At 45.4% G+C, this 26,009-nt stretch overlaps 1 protein-coding gene across 1 annotated transcript in view; it reads left to right on the plus strand.

Moving 5' to 3' along the window:
* RFX8 (regulatory factor X8) overlaps positions 1 to 26,009 on the plus strand; it is a 231,618-nt gene that overhangs the window by 185,646 nt on the left and 19,963 nt on the right. Inside the window, 3 exon segments of the mRNA XM_054578035.1 lie at positions 1,570 to 1,693; positions 7,696 to 7,757; positions 15,785 to 15,865. Coding sequence (XP_054434010.1) covers positions 1,570 to 1,693; positions 7,696 to 7,757; positions 15,785 to 15,865 — 267 coding nt within the window.

Here is a 26,009-nt window from a genome sequence, read left to right on the forward strand (position 1 = left end):
GGGCAGGGGTATGAGCTATGCATTTCTGTACTGGGTCACAGGCCACAGGGACTGGCAGACATGCTGGTTCCTGCAGTCACCTGCAGGGGTAATAGACTGTAAGGGGCTGTAAAGCATTACTTTGTGTCTTAGAAAAGAAATAATTTTCCACTTTATAGTTATAGAGATCTTGGCTGCAACCTTTATAAAGTTATGTGAAACAGTGTCTGCTGAGCCCATTAATTTGTACTTTTTTTCAGTATGCCTACATTGCAAAAATATCAAATAACAACAAACACCCACCACCTTGTTAATCTAATGGCCCAAAATTAATATACAGGATGAGGCAAAATTAGGTTTACAGTTCATATGGAAAATAATGTAAAGGGGGACCCCTCCATAAATGGGAAGAGGTGGAGAAGCACTAAAAACAGCACATGCATGCATTGTCCTGGCAACCAGGACAATGTGAGCATGAAACAGCAAAAAAGAAAAAAAGGCACATAGGGCTGGAGCCAAAAGCTGTGGAGGTAACTGGAAGGTAGGGACATACCCTCCCATCTACTTCTGCTGTGCGGGGGATTATGGCAGCAGTTTTAAAAAGCAGAGCACATGGAAAATACACACTTTTGCTTCCCCATCTCCTGTCTGGTAGTTTTGCAGCTGGGAGATTGAAGTTCCTGAGTCAGTGGACTTTGCCTGAGGTTCCTCAGTTGGCAGGCCTTCCCAGTTTTCCCCACGTCCCTATACAAGCACTCCAGGACCTGCCTGGCCAGGAGGGCAGCAGATTCTGGTAAGAGGGCAGAGGGCAGGCTCAAGGTGGCGGGCTAAAGAGTGTGGCTGGCTGGCAAGGCCCACATCCCTTCACCAGATTGGAAACTGCAATGGCAACTGCCTGCCCGCAGCCCACGCCAGTGCAGGCTTGTCAGTAGGGCCCCAGTGTAGCTGGGGAACAGGCCCTGCATCTCTCCTTGAGCATTCCATGCCTGACCAGGAGCACTGCAGGCACTAGGCTGGTAAGAAGAGGAGGAGACTTGGACCGGCAGGTCCTGGGAGACCTGCAACCTGGCAGCAAGCCACATGCTACTTCCCTCCGCATGAAGCCATGGGAGGCATCCACCAGCTGCCTGCAGGCTCCTCTGGGTGGGTAGAGGCATCAAGAAACCTGCTGTGCATATTTTAAAGTTTAAAAAATCTACCCCCTCAAAAAAAGTATTCCTTTTTCCTTTCCACCAGACTGTCTCCAGAGTTTTTGCCTATGGGCAGTGACTGCTAGGACCCCACAGGTTGGTTGTTCAGTTACGATAATACAATAATTAATAAATAATAATACGCTTCTTGTTAATTGATATTTTATATACAACTGTAAAACTACTTTTGCCCCACCCTGTGCTTAACTCTAAGCTGAGAACAAAAGAGTACAATACATTACTGATGTTGATTGGTGAACATTTGTGTTCAATAAATTAAACATGTTTCATTTATGCTGACCACTGACCCACACTTATGCTGACCACTAATCCTCATCAAAATGTCCTGTTCTAGAAAAACTGATGCCAATTTCCTCTGCCTCATCTTCCTCTCCCCCAGGCTGGTGAACAATTTCTGCATTTGTGAAGGGTGAAGCATGCCTCGTTGTTTCATGTATGAGATCTACATGGACATCTGTGGGCAAAATGTTCAGAACCAGGTCAACCCAGCCAGAACCAAGTCAGCCCAGCCACTTTTGGGAAAGTATGTTGTGAAGATGAAAGTGTAGTATTCCTGAGTTAAAAAAAAAAACAAAAAACAATAAAAGAACCCATGTTAATTGATAAAGCAATGTTAGAATTTGTTCGAGTCTAATGGGTTCTCAATGGGTATAATTTGGCTTTGCTCTGGGAAGCCAACCAGATGGCTAACATACTATTGTACTCCATCCCTGTGAAAAATCCATCCTTTTTTGTCCACACTCCACAGTGAAGGCTCACGAAAGGTAAGGAACAGAATGACCCCTCAGAGAGTGAAACTATAGCAGCTCCAGATACTCAGCTAGTTTTGCTGGGCCATTATTCCCTACATGGAAATGCCCAAATTCAGCTCCACACAAGTTCTAGGAGCCACTTAGTAGTGTCAGACAACTGATGTTTCCCATAATTTGGTCATACTTAGAAAACTCATTAGCTCTTAAAAACGTCTTCTGGAAATTAAAAACTCTATCCGGAGCTTTGTTTAGATTATACAATATACAGAAAATGTTAACAGAGGATAGTCTTCTGATACCCTCCACATTTAACAAATATTTATTAAGCAGCCTCTATGTTCCAGACATTCTTTTAGATGCTGAGGATACAACAATGAAAAGGATGTTTCTGCCCTTACTGAACTTATTATATTATACTTGGGGGAAACAGATAAATAAGGTTAAATATAAAGTATATTAGATGGGTTAAATGCTAAGGGACAATATAAAGCAGAAGGAGACAGGACTTTAAGGAAAAGGGATATCTCACCCAATCCAATGGCAAGTTGGACTGGGCCTCACAGAATCTAGTCCAGTGCTGTGCAACAAAAATTTAATGGAAGCCATAGACATAATTTTAAATATTTGAGTATCCTCACTTTTAAAGTTTTTTTAAAGGTGAAAATAATTTTTATAATTTACAAATTTAATCCAAGTTATCTAAAATATTACCTTTTCACCATGGAATCAATATTAAATATCATTGAGCTATTTTTTTTCATTTTTTTCTCCAACTAAATCTAAAAAATCCAGTCTATTTTACATGTAAGCCCCTTTCGGTTTGGACTAGGCACATTTTAAGTGCTCATTAGTTACATGTGGCCAGTGGTTTCCACCTACGTCATCCCACAACTAGATGGTGAATCATCAGGTACCTCCTCTTTCTCTGTCTGGTACATTCTTTAATCACAGGGACTCTACTTCTCTCTACTGGCCTGCTCTGGGCCCTGCAGCCTCCTCCTCATCTACCTGCCTGACAGCTTGGCCAGATGGAAGTGGGGTGACTCTAGCTTGACATGATTTGGCTCTGTACGATCCCTACTTTCTTTTCTAAGAAATCAAAGACTGTTTTTCAAAGTCTGTTTTAGATTTCCTTAGAAGTTGTCTTTCGTATATGACAATGGGTATTTTATCAGCATTTTTCATCCTAATCCGTTCCTTGAGAATCCATTCCCAAAGACACTAACTTGCAGCTCTTTTTGGGAATTTACCTGAAGAATGGGCCAGTTCAGTGGAGCTGGGATTGGGAATGGGCCCTGTGCTGCTGAATTTGTGACTAAACAAAGAAAGGAGAGGAAAGGGAAAAGGATATGATCCAAAATATTGTTTACAAGAGGAACAACAAAATACCCATTCTCATTTCCTCCCTCCCTGGGAATGGAGTCAATTCCACATTCCATAGCAGCTCCTGTGTAGATGTGAGAATGTCTCTTGCTCCCTTTGGCAGACCTGGACATGATGGGTGATACTCATTCCTAGTAAAAGTGGTCATTTTACATGGATAAGATTTCCATAACACTGACTTCTTTTTTAAAAATAACATTTCCTGAAAATCAATATGGCAGCAAAGTGAATGGAAGTCACACAGAACTTCTCCCAGGACCAATCTGAAATTGCAACTAAATTGTGGAGAAATCACCTGGAACAAACAACTGAATAATAGCAAAAGAGGAGCCTTAGAACCTCGGACAGTCAGGAAAATCAGCTTTAGAACAACCTAACTGGTAAGGTGGGAGGTAGAGACTCAAGAGGTAGGCAGGGCACCCACGGGCGGAACCACCAGAATGATATTGAAATGACCAGTTGGGGAGGATCAAGATGGCAGAGGAGTGAGTGGAAGCCACACTGACCTCCTCCCAGGACCAACCTGGAATTACAACTAAATTGTGGAGAAATCACCTGGAACAAACAACTGAACAATAACAAGAGAGGAGCCTTGTAACCTCGGAGACAGAAGAGTTGGCTTTAGTGCAATCTAACTGGTAAGGAGTGCTTTAGATACTCCAGAAGGCAGGTGGGGAACCCAGGGGCGGCAGCACCAGAAGGATATTGAAAGGGCCAGTTGGATCCCACTGAGAAAAGAGCAGGGTCTAAACCAAAAGCGGAGATCTCTAACCTATAGCACCAGAGCCCAACAAGTACATGGAAAACAGCCAGCTGTGAAAAGCAGCAAGGTTACTCTCTGCCAGAGATAGGCAGCTGGAGACGCAAAGAACTGTTTAAAGGGCCAAAGTGTAAATTTTTATTTACAGCTACTCCCCATGGTCTCTGGCAAAGAAAGGGGCAGACTGGGCTAGAGACACTTGAAGAGAGACTGGAAATGGAGGCTTTGGGGAGAGAACTGAGAGAGTAACCAGTGGGATCTCTGTGCTAACTCATTCCCCATGCAGCAGCAGCCATCTTGCTCAGGCAGAGAACACTCCCCCAGGGGCAGCAGTGTCAGAGGGCACAATAGCCCCTCCCCCAGATGGGATTCCACCCTGCCCTGTGCTAAGATGCCTACTGAGTGCAGAGTGGCAGACACAGATAGTAGATCCCTGATGGGGGGCGCGCAGAGTGGTCTAGAGACACTTGAGAAGAGACTGGAAACAGAGGCTTTGGGGAGAGAACAGACAGAATGGCTGGAGGGATCCCAGTGCTGACTACTCCCCCACATGGCAACAGCATGAGAGGACCCAATAACCCCACCCCCAGGAGGGACTCCTCCCCATCCTGAGCTGTCTAAGGCAGCCTGTTCACTTCAGGGTGACTAGATTAACAACTGAAGGAGACAGCCACAAACAGTAGATTCCTGGAAGTCTCAAACAGACTGCTTAAGGTCAGACAGGGAAAACATCTGAAATCATCAGAGGCAGATCCAGAAAGAAAAAACAGCGGTCTCCAACCATAGAAGTTCACACCACAAGACAGATCAATTTAAGAAGCAGAAGCTAAAAAGAAGAGTCTCACAAATAATGGGAAGAAAAAGAAACACCCCCACTCAAAGTGAAAGGAGGAATCCCCACAAAGAGAACTAAATGAAATAGAGGCAAGTAAACTATCAGACGTTGAGTTCCAAACAATGGTTCTAAGGAAGCTCAATGGGCTCAGTGAGCTCAGAGAAAATTGTACAAAACTACAGGGAAACTATGAGGAACTAACTGCAAACTATATCAGCATGAATAAGGACATAGAAACTATCAGTAAAAGAGGAAATGAAGAATTCAATTTCCGATTTGAAGAACACAGTAGAAGGAATCAAAAGCAAGCTAGATGAAGCTGAGGACCGAATCAGCGAGCTGGAGGACAAGGTAGATAAAAGCTCCCAGAAAGAGCAAGAAAATGAAAAAGGACTCAAAAAGAATGAAGAGGAAATGAGGGAAATGCAGGACAACCTGAAATGTAATAATATGTGTATAATAGGGACACCAGAAGGAGAGGAAGAGGAGCAAGGGAGAGAAAACCTGTTTGAAAAAGTAATGATGGAAAACTTCCTTAATTAGAGGAGAGGAAAAAGTCACTCAAGTCAGGAAGCACAGAGGGTCCCCTTCAAGAGGAACCCAATGAGGCCCACTCCAAAATACCTCAACATTAAAATGGCAAATATCAAAGACAAACAGAATCTTGAAGGAAACAAGGGAGAAAGAGGTAGTAACACAGAAGGGAGCCCTGGTATGGCTAGCAGCTGGCTCCCAAAAGAAACACTGCAAGCCAGACGGGAATGGCAAAAAATATTCCAAGTAATAAAAAGCAGAGGCCGACAACCAAGACTGCTCTACTGAGCAAGGCTCTCAGTGAAAATGGAAGGTAAAATAAGGAGTTTCCCGGACAAAAGAAAGTTAAAATAATAAACCTCCAGCCAAAATATGCTAAAGGGACTACTTTAGGCAGATGAAGAAAAGGAGTCTATGAATACCCCATTCCTTTCACAGTCACCAATACTTAATATTACCAATTTTTTTAATATTTATTAATCTGATTGTGACAGTGATGTGTTATTTTAATTGTTCCTTTATTATTTGTTGAAATGAAATCTGTTTTTGTATATCTCTTGCCTCTTTCTATTATTTTTTAAAAGCTTAAAGTGACTTTTTGGGAAGGGGCAAGTCAAGAAACATACAGCAAGGACTCATGGGCAAAACCAAAGTGGGGAAAGATTGAGGGAGGGAGAGGGGGGAGGGGGAGCAGGGGAAAGTGGTGGGGGGAAGGTGGAGCCAAATGTATTTAGGTGGGACGGGGGCAAGGGAAAGAGGTTGGGGGGAGGCAGAGACAAACGTATTTAAAAAGTAAATAAATTAAAAAAAAAGAAAAAAAGAAAAAAAGAAAAAAAATTAATTAATTTAAAAAATTACTTTTTGGTATTCTTTTTCCATTTCTTAATTAAATGTTTGTAGAACTCCCCCCCAACTCTTTCTAAAAAGAGAATAAAAAAACAGACTAGTAACCCTTTTTCAGATGTGTAGCAAATACTTTCCTATTCTATTACTTGTCCTTTAACTTTTGTAATACATGCATTACTGTATAGTCTTATATTGTCAATATTTTACTTTATAGCTTCTGAGTTTGAAGATTTTACTTCAGAGTAAGAAAAATATTATTTTATATTCTCTCCTAAAACTCCTTATATTCTACATATTGATTTTTAACTCACCTGAATATTTGTTGTATACTGTGTTAATAAGGACTCTGTGTTTATTGTATTTCAAGTAATAGTGGTCCATGGACCTTATTTGTTGAATAAACCTTATTTTACCCATTTATCTGAAATATCAATGTAATCATATATTACCTTTTTAGACAGATATATACATTTGTTTCTAGAATACTCATTTTATTTCTTTGATCTGCTTGATGATTTCCGTGCTGGTGTCCTGTTTTAATTGCTGAGACTTTATAATGAATGTAAATTTTTAAATATGTTAATGGATCTTGACATTTAAAAATAAATGAATGAATAAATAAATAAATAAATTTGCATTAAAAATAAAAAGAAAGAAGGAACTCCTACTTTTTGCAACAGCATGGATAGAACTGGAGAATATTATGCTAAGTGAAATAAGCCAGTCATTGAAAGACAAACACCATATGATCTCACCTATAAGTGGAATTTATTCAATAAAATAAACTAATGAACAAAAGAATCCACAGGCATGGAAACATGGAGCAGACCAAAAGTGACCAGTGGGGGTAGGGTAGGAGGACCATGTTGGAAAGAAGGGGAAAGGGACTAGGCAAAGAATATGTATGAATGACCCATGGACATGGACAACAGAGTAGGAATTGACTCCTGTGGGAGCAGGGGGTGGGGTAGGATGGGTGGAGGAGGGCAAACAGGGAACAATTCAGACAACTGTAATAGAATAAACATGATTTAAAAATAAAAAGAGAAAAATAAAAAACAAAAGATAAGAAATATGCAGGGAAGAAAATAGAAAGCAAGATTGCAGACATGCTAATTGTGTGATGTCAGTTATTTCATGTATATACCCATATAATACATACACATATTGAGGCTTCAATAAAAGATTGGAAGGAAATGCATTGAGGTTTAAATGGTGGTTTCCTGAGTGGTATGTTTTCTTCTTCATATGTCTGATTTATTTTAATTTCATTTACATATATTTTCTTTATCATCAGAAAAGAGGAACTATAATTTAAACAGTATGAGAGAAGAAATCTGATGTTTTATTTCTAAATTTTTGAATTAAAACTTTAAATCTGACTTATTCTTTAAGCTTGCACTCTTAGTTTTTCCTGATCTCGGCACGGAGAAACTAAGCATGAGAGGAAGTCCCAGGTATGTTTATCATGTTTTTTTATTTAAAAAAATAAATCACAACATAAGTGACCATGATAAGGGCAAGATGATTTAAGAGGAACAGCCTAGCCAGAGACCCCTCCCAGGTTAACTGTTAATCACTGCTTATCTGTTCCTGCAGCCCGTTTTCACATCCCTTCCCCCGCCTGGGTAGCACATCAATCTCATCAATCTCCCACCTGAATGCTAATCCCTTCCCCCACCTGGGAAGCCCATCCGTTTCCCGCCCGGAATGCTAGGGCTTATAAACCCCTATCTAACCCCGATTCGGGGCTCAGAATTTGGAGACTGCCTCCTCTGAGCCCGCGCATGTGAATAAAGGCTTACTCCGTTCCCTGAATCGTGTCTTGAGTCTGGCTTTCCGTAACATTTGGTTCCCTGACCAGGAAACGACTCACACGAGCAGGCCATTTGCCTCCAGTGAAGACGGCTGGGGTCGACCGGGTGAGCCCAGACTCCAGAGGGAAGCACGTGCCCCGGTGATTTCGGGTCCCGAGGGGCTGGGCTCCCCTTGGCCCCAACCTCGGGCCGTTCCATAACCCGGGCACTCGGGGAGCGGACCCAAGCCTACCTGAAGGCGCCAGATTGTTAAGTGCCCCGGGGACCAGACCCGAATCAGACCCACCTATAAGTGGTGGAAGGAGAGGCTGATCACCTCTCAGGCCGACCGGCCTCTGGCACGGTTTCCCTGTCGGGAGGGAAAGTGTTAACCTCTGTGTGATTGAGTGAGTGACTGACTGTGTGGCTCCACAGGCCAGCGGTGTTCCCCCCGAGCCTTCGGAGTCTGAGTGAGCCCTAACCTGCGGGTCCTCGGTCTGTCATACGGCATAACGGCTGGGAAGCTAACCCGGACTCTACTCGGGCAGCCTTAGCTAAGACAGACCCAAGTCCCTCGCGAGAGGAGAGGCCAGGCGGGCGAAAGTGAAAGTATCCCTGCTGCCCCCGTTTGTCTGCGCCGTTTCGGGAGGGATCATGGGGGGCAGACAGTCTACCGTCTTAGATTGCATGTTAAGGAATTTCGACCGGTTCCGGGGCCAGCAGCCCGATATGGATCCGGGGCAATTAGAAATTTTCTGTTCCGTTGAGTGGCCCAGGTTCGGGGTAGGCTGGCCTCCTGAAGGAACCCTTGACCTAGACATAATTAGGGCTGTCCATCTCATAGTCACAGGAAGTCCAGGACACCCAAACCAATTCCTCTACATAGAAAAGTGGCAGGAGCTAGCGCAAGAGATGCCCGACTGGCTCTGGAAGGGTGCGGGGGTCAAACCTCGTCACCTAGGCGCTACGGGAGGGCAAGCCAGGGGAGCCCGGAACTGTTGCTCCCAATCAAAGGAAAGGGATGTAACCCGCATCCTAGTTGCCAAATCAGTGGCGAGACCCCCTATCTATCAAGGCCCGCCAGAGGAAGACCCCCCGGTGCAGCCTCCCCCTTACCCAGCTAGGAACTTGGGAGGTCAGGCAGAGGCGCCTGAAACACCGCCCCCTTCAGTCTCGCCCCCGCAGCCCGAGGCAACAGCGCCCCCAGAATCTCCTATCGCCTCCCGCTTAAGACACCACCAGTCCCTCCAGATGCCACTGAGAGAGACCCCGGGCCCGCCACGAACGGGGCCTGATGGGACCTTATACCCGGGACCGGTTGTGTTTTACTATCAGCCCTTTACCACTACTGACCTCTTGAACTGGAAACACCACACACCTTCATATTCGGAGAAGCCCCAGGCACTCGTAGACCTAATGGAGTCCATTATGCAAACTCACCGGCCAACGTGGCACGATTGCCGCCAATTGCTCCTAACCCTTTTTAATACGGAAGAGAGGCGCAGAGTCTTCCAGGAGGCCCAGAGATATCTAGAAGCCAACGCTCCAGTGGGCACAATAGACCCAGCCCAGTACGCTCGGGTGGCAGCCCCAGAGACCCAACCCGACTGGGATCACAACACCGAACAGGGAAGAGCAGCCCTGGACCGGTACAGGGAAGTCATCCTCCAGGGGGGTCAGAGCTGGGGCCAGAAAACCGACCAATATGTCAAAGGTGGCCAGTGTTGTCCAACGGCCAGATGAATGTCCCGGGGACTTCTTAGAAAGGCTCCTAGAGGCCTACCGGATATACACCCCCTTCAACCCAGAAAGCCCAGATACACGGCTAATGGTAAACACTGCTTTTGTCTCCCAATCGGCCCCTGACATCCACAAAAAGCTCCAGAAGCTAGAGGGCTTTGCAGGCATGAACATCAGTCAGCTGGTTGAGGTAGCAAATAAAGTCTACAATAACCGGGAGGAGGCCGCTGAGAAAGCAGCCCAGAAAAGATTAGAGAAAAAGGCCGCACTGCTAGCAGCCACCCTCAGTCAGCCGGCAGCAAAAGGCAAAGGGGGACCGAAAGACCAGAAAGGGCACGCCAAGGTAGAGAGAGACCAATGTGCCTATTGTAAGGAAAGAGGACATTGGAAAAGAGAATGCCCGCACCGGAAAAAGAAGGCTGGTCCGGCGCCCTCTGAGCCGGCGCCCACCATCCTTAGCCTGGCGGGCCTAGACTCAGAATGAGGAAGACCGGGCTCCCTGAATCTAGGCCCCCATGAGCCCATGGTCGAAGCGATTGTTGGGGGCCAGACTCTCTCTTTCTTGGTAGATACCGGGGCAGAGCACTCGGTCGTCACCACCCCTGTAGCTCCCCCCATCCGGACGAGAAGTCACCATCGTAGGGGCCACTGGTCAGCCAAGTAGCCCAAAACGCTTCTGCCAGGCCCGAATTGTTGATCTGGGAGGCCACCGGATTAGACATGAGTTCTTATACCTACCTGAATGCCCTGTCCCACTGTTAGGGCGAGACCTCTTATCAAAGCTGGGAGCTCGAATCACCTTCCAGCAGTCAGGGGAGGCCTCGCTGCAAGTGGACGGCCCTAGGCTCATGGCACTCATTTTGCCATGAGAGGAAGAATACCAGTTGTATTCTGAGGAATCTGGTGACCATGGCCCCAGACCTGAGGCTAGAGACAACCTGCTGCAGGAATTCCCCACGGTCTGGGCCGAGGACAATCCCCCTGGACTAGCCAGAAACCAGGTCCCAGTAATAACTGAACTCAAACCGGGGGCTAAACCATGCCGCCAGCGACAGTACCCTATCTCAAGGGAGGCCCGCCTAGGAATGTCGGAGGTCATCCGAAAGCACCTCCAAGAGGGTATATTGGTCCCCTGTCAATCAACGTGGAATACCCCGTTCCTGCCAATCAAGAAACCTGACGGAACAGGGTACCGTCCAGTGCAGGACCTCCGGGTGGTAAACGAAGCCGTCGTCACACTGCACCTGGTAGTCCCGAACCCATACACCCTACTGAGCCGACTCCCGCCAACCGCCGCCTGGTACACATGCCTAGACTTAAAGGACGCCTTCTTCTGCATCCCGGTAGCTCCAGCCAGCCAACCTATCTTTGCCTTTGAATGGGAAGACCCGCATACGGCGGTAAAGACACAGTTGACATGGACCCGGTTGCCACAGGGATTTAAGAACTCCCCCACGTTATTCGGCGAAGCGCTAGCCCGGGACCTGCAATCTTTCTCAGACGAGGGAAAGGATTTAACTCTACTCCAATATGTTGATGACCTCCTCTTAGCTGCCCCCGACCAGAGCCGATGCCTAGAGGGGACAAGAGCACTCCTAAAACTGCTAACCCAACAAGGGTACCGAGTCTCACGGAAAAAGGCACAAATCTGCCAAAAAGAAGTCAAATATTTAGGGTTCCTAATTCCCCAAGGCAAAAGATCCCTAAATACAGACCGGAAAATGGTCATTACCCGCTTCCCGGCCCCGAGCGGACGAAGACAATTACGTGAGTTCCTGGGAGCAGCCGGCTTTTGCAGAATTTGGATCCCGGGGTTCGCAGCCAGAGCAAGGCCACTCTACCAGGCCCTGCGTGGGCCAGACACCTTACCCCTGGCATGGGGAAAAGAACAGGAACAGGCCTTTGCTCAAATAAAGGACCTCCTTAGTAAAGCCCCAGCTCTGGGCCTACCAGACCCCAGCCGGCCCTTCTATCTACACGTGCATGAAAAGGACAAGGTTGCTCTGGGGGTCTTAACTCAATCAGCCGGACCTTGGGAGCGCCCAGTGGCTTACCTGTCTAAGCAACTGGATAACATCGTGGCCGGGTGGCCCCCTTGCTTGAGGGCAGTTGCAGCCGCGGTATCCCTGCTACAAGAAGCGGACAAATTAACTTTGGGGCAGGAGACCACTCTATGCGTTCCCCATAGCATCCATAGCCTCCTGGCAGGACAGGGGCACCGATGGCTGTCCAACCCCAGACTGACACAATATCAGGGCATACTCCAAGAGAATCCTCGGGTCCAGGTAAAGACTGTAAAAAGATTAAACCCTGCAACCTTCCTGCCGACCGAACTAGGGGACCCAGACCACTGCTGCCTAGAGGTTACTGAGGAGGTCTATGCCAGCCGACCGGACCTGCGGGACCAGCCTCTGCCCAATGCTGACGTGACCTATTTCACAGACGGCAGCAGTTATATGAGAGAAGGGGTCCGAGTGGCAGGGTACGCAGTAACCACGCTTGACCAGGTGGTAGAAGCCAAAGCCTTGCCCTCTGGATGGTCGGCCCAGAGAGCGGAACTCTGGGCCTTAATAAGAGCACTGGAGTTGGCCCGGGACCGGAAAGTCAATATCTACACTGACTCCAAGTACACCTACGCCACCCTGCACTTCCACGGGGCCATCTACCGAGAACGCGGGCTGCTGACAGCAGAAGGAAAGGAAATTAAAAACAAGACAGAAATCCTGCGTCTCCTCGAAGCAGTTTGGGCCCCAACTGCGGTGTCCGTCATCCACTGCAAAGGCCATTCCAAACAAGACACCATACCGGCCCGCGGGAACCAGAAGGCGACTCGACAGCAAAGGCTGCCGCAGTATGTGGTGAGATGGCAGAAGTACAGCCCTCCCTTCTCGGACCCCTGCTGGGGAACCCCATTAACCGTTGGGACTATGAGCCAGCAGAAATGAAATGGGCCCAACAGGCCGGAGGACAAGAAACCCCCCGAGGGAACTTGGAGGTTACCTGATGGGCGCGTATATGTGCCCCAGAGCCAGGCCAGCAATTTAGTCAGAAACTGCCACCATCTGACCCACCTGGGTAAGACCTCCCTGGAAAACTTGCTCAAAAGGTATTTCTATTTCCCCAACCTGTCAACCCTGTGCTCAACAGCCTTGGCTCAATGCGTTACCTGCGCAAGGAACAATGCAGCCCCGCATCAAGGGGCCCCACCGGGAGTCCAACACAAGGGGTCCCAGCCCTTCGAGGACCTCCAGATTGACTTTACAGAAGTCAAGACCAGCCGAGGATTTAAGTATCTCCTGGTCCTGATCTGCACCTTTTCGGGTTGGGTAGAAGCCTTCCCCGCCAAAACTGAGAAAGCTCGGGAAGTAACCCGAATCCTACTCAGGGAAATTATACCCAGATATGGGCTCCCACTCACCATTGGTAGTGACAATGGCCCGGCGTTCATCGCCCAGGTGGTTCAGGAGGTCGCCCGGCTCCTGCGCATCGACTGGAAGCTACACACGGCCTATCGGCCCCAAAGCTCCGGTAAAGTGGAACGAATGAACCGAACTCTCAAGGAAACCCTAGCTAAGTTCCATCAAGAAACCGGCCTGCCATGGACAGACCTGTTACCACTAGCCCTGCTACGGGTTAGGAATGCCCCGAACCCCTCGGGGTATACTCCCTATGACTTAGTTTTTGGAAGACCCCCACCTATAACTAGAATAGGAAGTCCCAATGATCTTCGACAGAAGGGGGAGTTACAGCAGACCCAGTACTTACAACAGTTGGGTAAGACCCTAGACAGGATCTACAGGGCCCAGTTGGGCCAGGAACCCAAACCCCGAGGGAGGCCAGCACACCCCTTCCGTCCAGGCCAGTATGTATGGGTAAAGGATTGGAAAAAGGAACCACTCCAACCCATTTGGACGGGCCCACATCTAGTACTATTAACCACCCCTACTGCCCTTAAAGTTACAGGAATAACCCCCTGGATCCACTACACTCGAGCCAAGGCAGCAGCAGATCCAGACGAGCCAGGACTTTGGAGCCACCGAACCTCCACCTCGAAGGGAGCCCCCACAGTCCGGCTGAAGAGAACTGAAGGACAGTGGGCCGTCTACCCGAGGAACCAGAGACCTGATCCCACCCCAGAGTAGTGACCAACCATCTTAGTCGGCAACCAAGGCATGATCCCTGCAGAATAGGCGAGCCCTAGATCTCCTCACAGCAGAAAAGGGGGGGACTTGCCTATTCCTAGGCTGGAATCTTAACCCAGAAGGTTAAGGAGCTGAAAGATGGTGCGAAGCGCTACCGAGAGTCAGGGCAAGGGACATGGAGCTTAGATACCCAAATCTGGCTCCGCTGGCTGGCTCCATTCCTAGGCCCCCTGATATTACTCCTCTTAGGAATAAGTCTAGGACCCTGGCTGCTGCGCACCCTCATTAATAACCTAGAGACCGCGGTCACCAGACGAGCCGCTGCTCGAGTGCTGCTCCTCCAGCATCACCGATACCAAAGACTCCCGATCCAACCCCAACAGAGTGACCACCATGGCTTGTGTGATGATGCTAAGACTCAGGCCAATCTCGTCTAGCATCAAAGGGGGGAATGATAAGGGCAAGATGACTTGGGAGGAGCAGCCTAGCCAGAGACCCCTCCCAGGTTAACTGTTAATCATTGCTTATCTGTTCCTGTAGCCCGTTTTCACATCCCTTCCCCCGCCTGGGTAGCACATCAATCTCATCAATCTCCCACCTGAATGCTAATCCCTTCCCCCACCTGGGAAGCCCATCCGTTTCCCGCCCGGAATGCTAGGGCTTATAAACCTCTATCTAACCCCGATTCGGGGCTCAGAATTTGGAGACTGCCTCCTCTGAGCCCGCGCGTGTGAATAAAGGCTTACTCCGTTCCCTGAATCGTGTCTTGAGTTTGGCTTTCCGTAACAACCAAAAATACAAAACTGAACAAATTATAAGTATCAGCTCTTACCATAAAGGTCTCATAATTCAAACTGAAATCCCAGTGCCGAAAGTCAGTCAGGTAATGCTAGAACCAAATATTAATTTCTATTTTCTTAGGAATTTTGTTGAAACACAAGTTACAATATATTTTTGTATCAAAACATTAACTATTTAGATATGTAAATACCTAATTGTTGAAATATTTAAATAATTAGAACTGTTTTAGTTACTGTTTAAGCTAAAATTTCCAACATCTAATTAGCACATTTAAATTATATTCAGCAGGCTAGATACCTAGGCTATATTTTTAACACAAAAGGAAATTTCAGTGTTATTTGGTACATGGTGTTATAATTGTCACTCAATTATTACTGTTATTTGATGTTTTAAATGAATAAAAATCAGGAGTAATCAGGAAATCGGTAAGAGGAAATGGAAACCAAATTAGGAAAGGGGCCTGCCACCCATGAAGGAATTGAAGACAGTGGAAGAGTTTGCCAAATTGAACATTGTGCAATAGTACATTTGAAAGAATTTTGTTCTTCCCAGACAAGCTGCTGCAGTTTCCTGGGCTGAACAGAAGAGGGTGGGGGCTGCAGAAAGGGAACCAGCTTATTCACAGGGTTTCTGGGAACCAGAGTCCAGTTCCCAGGAGAAGGGAACCTTGGTGTAGCTTTACTTCACTCTGAAGAGGTTAATGGAGGCAGCAACAGGAGGCTTTCCCTGTTGCACCCCTAAGATTAGATTATCATAAATTGGGAAAGCATAGTAGAACATTCCAAGCCCATTTCAATACTGATGCTTTTGAAATAGTATGAAATTTTCTGCCTATCAGAGCCTGATCAGACTGAATGACTAATTAGCTTTTCCTAATAACCAGAGTCAGTGATAAAACCCAGAGAAGAACCCCCCTCCAAGCCTTCATTAGCTAGTCTGTGCTGTGTCTCCTATAAAACATGTCAGTGGTTTGCCATAATCTTTAAGACAACCTTTATTTTTCAGGCATCATTATGATGGAATCTGTATCAAGAAAAGTTCTTTCTTTTATGCCCAATATGGCTATCTTCTGACTGAAAAAAAGATATCACAGGTTAGTATCTATTGTTTAAGATTTTGGTCATGAGTCACAGCCTCAGTAATATTAGAACCATTCATACTTTTGCTGAATTAACTGGCTTTTAAGCTGTTCTGCCATTAATCTTTTTTCAGGATGGAAACACACATAGCACCTCAACATGCTTTTGACATGGGCAGAAAATCCGTCTCAGGCAATACCATGAGACAGAGAAATGCATTTACAATTCATTTCCTTAGATATTTTTTATCTTATTATCTCAATTGCCAAATCACTGGATAGTGGTCCTTTCTCAGACTCTTTGTATCTCCCCTCCCCTTTAAGTGCAGACATTTTTCTGAGATCCAACACTTGGTAATCTTCCTACTGCCTGGCCACAAGACACCTCATCCTTTTATACCTTTTACCTACTGCTCATCCTGTTACAGAGCTCACCACAACTGCAAGCAAGCAGACCAGGGCCTATCCACATAGTGCCTTGGTGAAAGACCCAACAATTAATACTGAAAGGAACATATCTTTATAACATTCTAACCTCAGAGAAGCTCAGATCACCTAAGCTCAGAGCCCTCCTTTCCCATGAGACCCATTTACTTCCCATGCTCCCCAGCAGACTGTGAGCCAAAGACATCCCCAAATGTTCCCCATGGCCTTATCTGTTCAGGACCTGGAATATATTACCATCAGCCATTGTATCATAGTCCAGGAAAGCATTTTTGTGTTACTCTGGATCATGGTAAAACTCAGGAAAAGCACAAGTCTTAATATTCCAGGTAAAGTCCAAGTCTGCAAGACAGCATCTTGCAAAGAAGTCCTTTGCAGCTCTGGAGTCAGCTAGAGCAGACAGGATCATAGTAGCAGTGCATGGCCTAATCTCTTGCTACAGACAGCATGTCTCTTCCCTTACTATTACTCCTCACATGGCCAAGAGGGCTTCTCTTTCCCAACGCACATGGTCAGGAGAGCTCCACACAGCTGCTACATCCTGCTTTAATTGTCCTTTCTAAGCCACATGCCAGAGAGAGAGAGAGAGAGAGAGAGAGAGAGAGGAGAGGGAGAGAGAGAGAGAGAACCCCTCATGGCTCTCCTACTCCCTTCCAAGCCACATGGTCCAGAGAACATGGCTGCCTCACATTTGAGTTTAAATCCCTGAACCTTCTCCTCAACCCTATTTCCAAATCCTCCCACAATCAGCTACATCTGCCCATCTGGTTTCTTCTGCCTTTCTCGGTTGTCATTGTTAGTCTGGGCAGGCTTGGCCCTGTGAAGTAAGGGAACCTCCTTCCTCCTCTCATGCAGGCACAGCAACCAAGGAACCACCTCCTGGCTACATCAAGGATTAAACCCATGCCCATCTCTCCCACTCCAAATCCCTGCCACAGCTACTTAACATAACTAGAAGCTAGCCAGCTGTTACTGATATGCAAAGTACCTCTTAACTGGTCTGTCCACTTCCCCAGCCTCCAAGCAATGGCTGTGGGAGTTTTTTCCTATATTCCTAGGCATCCCAAGTTCTAAACCTTGTTCCACACCTGTTACAATCCCATGGGTGGCTCCCCCTAAATCATCCCCTCTGGTCTTAATGGGGGACTCAAGAGTTGGAAAATTTGAGTTTAAGGTAATATTTAATAAGCCTAGTAGTTAATGCATGTAAAAAGCTATTGTTTTACAAACTGCAGGTACAGCCTGTCACAGGTGGGCACAGGTAACCAGGTTCTTGGTGATCACAGGCAAAAATTGAACCAAACACACAGAGTTTATAGCACAAAGTAAGAGAAAGCAGATTTATTAAGCCACACAGCACATGGGAGCAGGCCAGCTCTGAGCAGAGCGGAGCAGAGAAAGAGCAAAGCAGAGCCTAACAGCAGCAGCTTCACAGCAGCCCCAAACTCAGGGGCTAGAGGGCTTTTATTTCTTAGGGTAAGTCTACCATGATTTCCTTGATTGGCTACTGGGAAGGGGGTCCCACAATGCTAATTTATTATAATGCTATTATAATTAAGGAGGGGTCAGGTAGCATCTTCTACAGAGGTGCATTCACTAGGATTCAATGCTTTTCCAGAAAGCATGAACTATCAGTCTTAGAACAGGGTCTCCACCCTTTATCCAGGTTCTTTATCTTAGCCCTGGGGCACCTCTGGAGTTTCCTCCTTCCTGACTAATCTCCTGCCTCAAACCCACCCTGACTCCAGGAGATAAGTGACCTTTGTGCTCCAGAAGAGACCATAAGCAATCAAGGTGGTATCTGAGCCATTGCATTCCAGGGAGAGACAGTCTTTACACAGATAAAGAAAATCACCTAGGACACAGGGTACAGGACACAGATAAAGAAAATGACCAGTCAGTGAATGAAAGGGTATCAGGGAAATTACCAGACTGCAGCTTTTATCTGATTAACCTCTTTCCTGAATTCCAAATCCCTTATCTACAATTTTTTCTCTTTAATTCCAGACCTCTAACCTATACTTTTGCCCCTTATTCAAAGGGCTGGCTTGAAAGGAAGTGTAAGGTGGTCTGCTAAGGTATATACTTGCTGTCTTCTCAGATTGCCAGCCATCTGAATAAAGCACTCATAAAGATTCAATCCCTGTCTCTGCTTATTGGGTTTGGTAGGTGACAGGCAGCATGAACCCCAGCTTTTCTGGTTTCAGTCTCATTTCTCCCACCTCCTGGGCATTCCTGTCTGGCTATTTCTGGATATTCCCATTTAGATGACTTGCTGGTGCCTCATAATTAGTGGGTAAAAATTTACAATAAATTTATAATCTTCATCCAAATCATCTCTGCTTCTTGATTCCTTATTTCAATCTATGGTTCCAACAGAATGAATCTGTACCTATTATTACCCCAAAACTATCCCCAACTCCTTTGGGTCACATAGTGCTGTTAGTCCTACTTTTTCAGTTGTCCTGATTTACTCATTCCTTTAAATTCTTGTCATCTTACATTGAGATTATTTCCATGGATCCATGTGGCCTCCGTCTCCTCAGCCTCACCTCTCTCTATATATGACCATGAGAACAGTCTCCCAAAATGCTACATTTTCTTTGTCTCTTTCTTGCTCAGAAACACTCAGGTGCTTGCTGCTCTTACCTCCTTCATAAAGACTATAATACCCTCCCCCCACACATACATCCTGGTGTTAGCACTCCAGTTTCTTCCTGCTCCAATTTCCAACCATGGTGCCTATTTTTCCTCAATATAAACCATCAATTTCAGCCATGAACCCTTTTCTCTGAATGTATCAAATGTGGTTCTGTCATCCCTTTTTTTCTCTAAGTAGACCTTCTTGAATCCTATTCCTTCCCTCTAGTCATACCTCAGGGACCACCTGTTCAGTGGAACCATCCTCAGCAATACCAGCTTTACAAAAGACACTTTCCTCCAACTCTTTACACTGATGACTGGCTACTACATTGTAAGCATTTCCACTTAATTCATAAGCTATTCATTGAGGCTTCATTTGGCATAAATAGACTACCATGTGACTGAGTAGCCAGGAACAATTTTAGTTTTACTTGTAGCCCAGCATAACTATTAAGAATGGCCCTTTCACTATCAAAAGTGTCCTGGCTTGGGCAATAAATTATAACGAACTATATGATCAATTTTTGTAGAAGTTACCCTGTATGTAAAGCAGCTGCTGAGGTGGAGCCACCAATATGAATAAGACAGGGACCCTTCTCTCTGATAGCTTAATAGCAGAGATTGGTACACATTGAACTTGATGCCAGGTGTAACATGATGGGTGTCAGAAGTATACAAAAGGTCCCATGAGAACTCAGAGAGCAGACATCTAGAGCAGACAGTCATGGGGATCTATGAGAGAGTCATGATTTGAGTGAAGCTATGAAGGAGAGTTTAGAGTGTTGACAGGTAGGGCAGATGGAGGGAGAGAAGGAGGCAGGAACATGGAGGACATGCAGACTTGGGGAGGAATGTGAGTGAAGAAAAAGGAATGAGAAGTCAGAGGTTTTCTGCTATGTGTGAATGTGGGAACGTGGGAATGTGTGGAGCTGTAGCACAGGGTAAACCTGGAGGGTGAGTTCAGAGGGCCTTGAACACCTGGCTAGGGGGTTGGCCGTCTTTAAGCCTTTGAGACTTCCTTTGAGAAACGGGATGGTATCCTCATGGGAATTTCCACAAATGTAGCAGCAATGGAGTTTTACTTGTTCTTAACCCAGTATTGTTTGGAAGTAGAGTGGCAATTGAACTAGCTGTTGAAGAACTAAGAAGTCTGAATAGAGGTTGCAGAATAGACTGAGGAGAAGGTGACCACTGGAGAGGCTGCCACAGCTACTCAAGTGAGTGCCTGAGCTACAAAAAAGGCAGGTTGGAAAGGCCTGTTCATGCAGTGTCTTTAGTTGTTTGAGTCTCAGTGTCATTAGAAGGGTCAGAGATCACTGAGCCCAGCCTGTCCCAATGAAATCTCAAACTCAACCTCAAATTCAACCTCAAATAGAGGTTGAATATATTCATTATGTTCTGCTTCCAACCAGTGCTTCCTCTTCAATCCCTTACTCATCCCTTAGGAACAATGATGAAAAAAATTACATCATCTAAAATAGAGAAGTTAGGGAGAGATTTTTTCCAATAACAATGAGAACTTTCTTTGTGCAAATCTTTTCTCCTACTGACTGACTCATCCACTCCTGTAAGGCTAGGCCCAGAATCTGATGTTCTTGGTTTGCTCCAGAGCACCCAGCAGTCTGTCAACTAACAGACAGTTTGGAGAGCCCTACACACAAACTCACCAGAGTAAAACAATGACAAACCTGGCAATCAGCAGGGGCGAGAGGCCATTAGCATCCTGAGGACTCTGGGCTGATATAACGGAAAGAGAGACTGGAACTGGTCTTTGTGGGGGAAAAAATTGACTTTATCCTCAGCTACAGAGGAGGGCTGTCAGTAGACAAAGATAAGGACAAAGGTGATATTAGCTTATTCATGAGATAAGCCCAGCAGCAAACACTTCACAAGTACCCTGTGCTCAACCTGTGTTTGATAATTGAGGAAGTCTAGTGCCTTGGCCAATTAAAAGATTTTTTTTTAAGCATTAAGACTTAAGGGTAGTTTCCTTACCAATTCCACATTTTAAGAAATACTAAATACCTATTTTAGAAGGCAAAAATATAATAAGTGATATACTGTAGTTAATAGCCTATGAACTAAACTGATGAAAATGTCTTCTATTTTATTATATAGTTTATGTAAGGACATGTGTGACAAATTCCTCTTAAAAATAATCCTCAAAATACAACCTTTATCTCCAGTTTTCAGATAATTAAAACTATGTAACTCATCCATTTATTTATTTGTTTAATTCAACAAATATTTGAATTCCTACAATAAATCAGGCCCTGTTCTTGCTACTAGTGATGAAGCAGTAAACAAGATAAACAAGGCCTCCCCTCTTGTCACTTTTAGTGAAGGAGAAGACAATTAAACAACAGCAATAGTGAGACTGATCCGAAGACAATTGATCTGGAGTTCGTGGGAGGGCCTCCCTGAGAAGATGCGCTTTGAGCAGTAAACTGTGCAAAGGAGCCAGCCAAGTGAAGGTCTGAGAGACAAACATTCTAGGCAGAGGAAGGAGCAAGTGCAAAGGGCGTGATGCAGGGAAAAATGCAAAGAACAGCCAGAAAGTCTAAGGTTTGGGGTTGGTGAATGAGTAGGAGAGTGGGAGGAAAGGAATGTGAAAACACAGGCAGGGACCTCTAAGTCTGAGGAAGAAGATGAGGTATTAATCTGAGTGTGACAGGGACCACTGGAGAGTTTCAAGATGGGGAGTGAAGTAGTCTGCTTTGCATTCTAAATGGAGATCCTCCAGTCAACTCTGCTGAGACTGGGCTGGGAGAAGAGGTAGAGTGGCCAGCCCTGGTAGAGATGGCTCATGAAGTTTCTCACTGACATAAATGTAATTCTCTCAAAAGGCAGCATAAAGCATGCAATACCGCACATTAATAAGAGCAGAGACCCTGGAACAAACTTCCTGGCTCAACTACTAGTAAACTGTCTGAGTTATTGCACTGAGCACAATGCCCTCAAGGTCCATCTATGCTGTTGCAAATGGCAACATTTCATTCTTTTTATGGCTAACTAATATTCTATTGTATATATGTGGCACATCTTCTTTATCCATTCATCTGCTGATGTACACTTAGGTTGTTTCTCTATCATGGCTATTGTAAATAATGCTGCAATGAACATGCGGGTGCATATATTTTTTTTTTAGTTAGTCTTTTCATTTCCTTTTACAAATACCCAGCAGTGGAATTGTTGGATTGTAGGATAGCTCTACTTTTCATTTTTAAAGAACTTCCAGGCTGTTTGCCATGGCAGCTGCACCTGTTTATAGTCCCACCAACAGTGCACAAGGTTCTATTTTCTCCACACCTTTGCCAGTATTTGTTTCTCTCTTTTTTAAAAATAGCCATTTGAACAAGTGTGAAATTGTGGTTGTGGTTTTGATTTGCATTTTCCTAATGATTAGTGATATTGAGCATCTTTCCATGTACTTATTGGTCATCTGTATATCTTCTTTGGAAAAATGTCTATTCAGTTCCTCTGCCCAATATTTATTTATTTATTTATTTTTTTGCTATTGAGTTGTATGAGTTCTTTATATATTTTAGACACTGAGCCCTTGCATATGAATTATAACTATTTTCTCCCATTCAGTAGGTTGCCTTTTCATTTTGTTGATGGTTTCCTTTGCTGTGCAGAAACTTTCAGTTTTATGTTGTCCCACTTATTTATTTATTTATTTATTTATTTTTTTGTTGCCTACGCTTTTGGTGTCAAATCCAAAAAATCATTGCCAAGACCAATGTCAAGGAGTTTATTGCATATGTTTTCTTCTAGGACTTTTATGGTTTCAGATCTTACATTCAGACCTTAAAACATTTTGAATTAATTTCTGTACATATTGTAAGGTGGTGACCCAGTTTCCTTCTTTTGCAAGTGGCTATCCAATTTTCCAGTACCATTTATTGAATAGACTGTCCTTTCTCAATTATATATTCTTGCCTCCTTTGTCATAAATTAATTGAACATATACACATGGGTTTATTTCTGAACTCTTTATTCTGTCCCATTGTATCCTGGGCATTTGGGTTATGATGCTAGGATATTTTCTATCCTCTTTAAATCAATTTTAGCACCAGTCACCTTTAACATATTGGTTCTGACCTACTTTTGTGGGATGTAGTTCCAAAGATAATTTTCTTTTCCGAACCTTTGAGTGCTATTCTTGTCTGCTTCATTCTTATGGCACTACTAAGACTTCTGATCAATTCCTTACTAGTGCTACCTATAGGGACTGACCCCATTTCCTGGGGCCACCTTCTGCAGGGAGTGGGGAGAGCCACAGTAGCTGTGCCTGGGCCCCCTTATGCCACTTGCTGTAGAGCAGAGAGATACCAGCTTTTGCTGGCATTGCCACTATAGATAGAATGCCTATCTTTCACTGCAAGTGTAGATTGGGTGTTAAATTGGTCAGTGGCTATGATACTGTCTATGTGGGGAGACCAGCCCACCTGTTCGTGCCCTGAGTATGCTTTGGAGGGGAGTTGGGTCAGCTCATCAAGATTTTGAAGCTGCCACTGTGGGCAGATTGGGCGGCCAGCCCATCGTCTTGTGGAACAAGGATTGTAGCCCCTCTAGGTCTCCACTGGGCTTATCGTTTCTGGCCTTCTCCCCACAGAATTCAAGCTTTTCTTGGGACTTTTGTCTATGCCTGTTGACATTTCTGGGTTAAAGTTTTCTCCAGTCCCCAGTGCAGATATATATGAGAAAGAAAAAGGAAATCCAGGGGACTCACCACAATGTCTTCTCTAGTCCTGTGTTCCCTGGTTAACCCACCTTCTTGTTTCCAGCTTTCAGAGTCCTTTATCGTGGTCTATTGAATAATTCTCAGGGTATTTATTTGTATTAGAGGGCAGGAACAAGGAAGAGTGAACCTACACTATCTTATTCCCTGTACTTAATTCAAGCTACCTCAGAAACATTTGAAAACAGACCATATATTCATTATAAATCAATGTTTCCAGTGAATGGCCCACTTAATTATATGATGGTGCCTAAGAAATGAAAATACGATGAATTAAAATATGATGGTGGCAAATTTGGTTGTGACAAAATGGTATAGACCCATTTCTTTCTGCTCCTTTTTGCTATCCACAATTATAAACCCTGAAATAATGGAAGAGGAAACCAAAGGAAAACTCCAAAAAGTGGTAAGAGGAAATTGAGCTGATTGGAGACCCCAGAACGGTATAACCAGCAAAGTGGCATCCTTCAGCTCCACCCAGACCCAGTGTTTCCCATTGCTGACACCGCAGGAGAAGATAACTCAGGTAGACTCAGTGAGGGAGACCCAGCTACAGCAAGTAGCCTGGTTCAAGGAGTCTCATTGTCCCCCACTCCAGCCAAAGGCAGCTGAGGGGACACAAACAAAGGGACCCCTTCCCCTACAGAGAGAAAAGTCCTCCAGCCCTTCAGGCAGCACCAGCAGAGGGCCCAGGAGGCACCAGATAAACCAGGAAAACAAAAATAATATATTCATATCCAACTAAAATTTCCTGCAGAGATCTAGTAGGCATACACAGTCTATCACATGGGGAAAAATGCAGAGTCTTGGGGAATCAACATGTAGGCTTCCCACATTCCTCCCTCCCATTAGGGTCACACAAAGCGTATCCTCCCTCAGCAGAGAAAATTCAGCAACACGATTGTGATGTTTCTGCCCAGGGAAGCACAGTAGAGACTCCACTTTCAAAGATTTTGGGGGGAGCTAGTCACATAAGTCCCTTCTTCCTGGCATGTGCCAAAATTATAGATCTCCCCCCAAAAAAGCAGGTTATTCAGCATAAACTACTATATTGTTTGCACAAACATTCTAGGCACAGTGGACCTCCCTTATCAGTTCATTGTTAACAGGGGACATCCTGGGAACTAAGTTCCCAGAGCCAGCCAAGGACCAGTCTTGCAAGCAGGCATGTCTAGGCATAGCAGTCTCAGTACTGTTCTGTGATCTCTTTTCTGTGCAATTGCATGACCCTGTGAATATACTAAACAAAACACTGAATTGTACTCTTTAAGTAGGTGAATTGTATGGTACATGAATTATCTTTCAATGAAGTTTTAAAAAAATCCCAGCAATCTTTATTTGTAGACATAGGCAAGCTTATTATAAAAGTTATATGGCAAGGCAAGGCCCTAAATAGCTCAAATAACCTTGACAAAGAATGGACGAAGCTGTGCACCAAGCCTGGCTTTCTCCAACACCAAGCCCGGGGACAGTTCAGCAAAAGGCCCATGGCACCCTGAGATGTGTCTCTGCATGCTAGAACCTCTAGCTCTACTCAAGTGCATGATGTAAGTTCTAAGTGAGTCACCAGGTAGGGGCAGACTGATACTGGTTCAAACTCAGTGCCAGTGCTTTTCGTAAGGCCACTCAGAAAAAGTCTCAGGGCATACAAGTTTAGCTGCCACCTGCCATATGCATGCATACATTTGTGGAGTCCCCAGGGGTTGTCAGGGTGAGGCCAGCAAAGGTTATTACACCCAAACAGACCAAGATTTGGCCATGTGAAGGGAGGGCTCTGCACCAGTTGAGTGTGCAAGGGAAAAACGGGCCTTCTCCTAAAGCCACACCAATCAATCTGACCCAGATTCTGCCAGTCCTTTTGGAGAGCCTGAGATGGGCAAAATGCAGCCACTGGGAGTCCACAAGGATAGGGCTAGTGGATCTCTCATGGAGGGGAGGCATCAGTTTGTGAGAAGGTGGGGGGAATGGCAACTCAGTCACTGACACCCCTGAGTCCTTCTGGATCTCTACACACCATCCCAGGCAGCTGACTCCTTCATAAAGCATAAGATTTTAAGGGTGGGTCATAGGGAGTCCTGAGGGTGGGGCAATTGCTTTCTCTCAATCTGATGCCATACTGAGGAGAGTACTCCACCAAAGAAAGTTGGTGACTAATGTGTGGAAAATTATCTCAGCACAGGGATCCTACCCAGAGTCACAAACCCCAGTCTCTTTTCACACCATTCTAGTCAGATCTGCCATCTCCTTTCCAGAGCCCTGGATGAATGGCTGCAGACAAGATCTTGTGCACTGGCTCTTTTAAAGAGTGCCTGGGTCTCTAG

The sequence above is a fragment of the Pteronotus mesoamericanus genome, unplaced genomic scaffold, assembly GCF_021234165.1.
Source record: "Pteronotus mesoamericanus isolate MK-2021 breed Mesoamerican mustached bat unplaced genomic scaffold, CSHL_Meso_final contig_48, whole genome shotgun sequence".
Taxonomy (NCBI): Eukaryota; Metazoa; Chordata; class Mammalia; order Chiroptera; family Mormoopidae; genus Pteronotus; species Pteronotus mesoamericanus.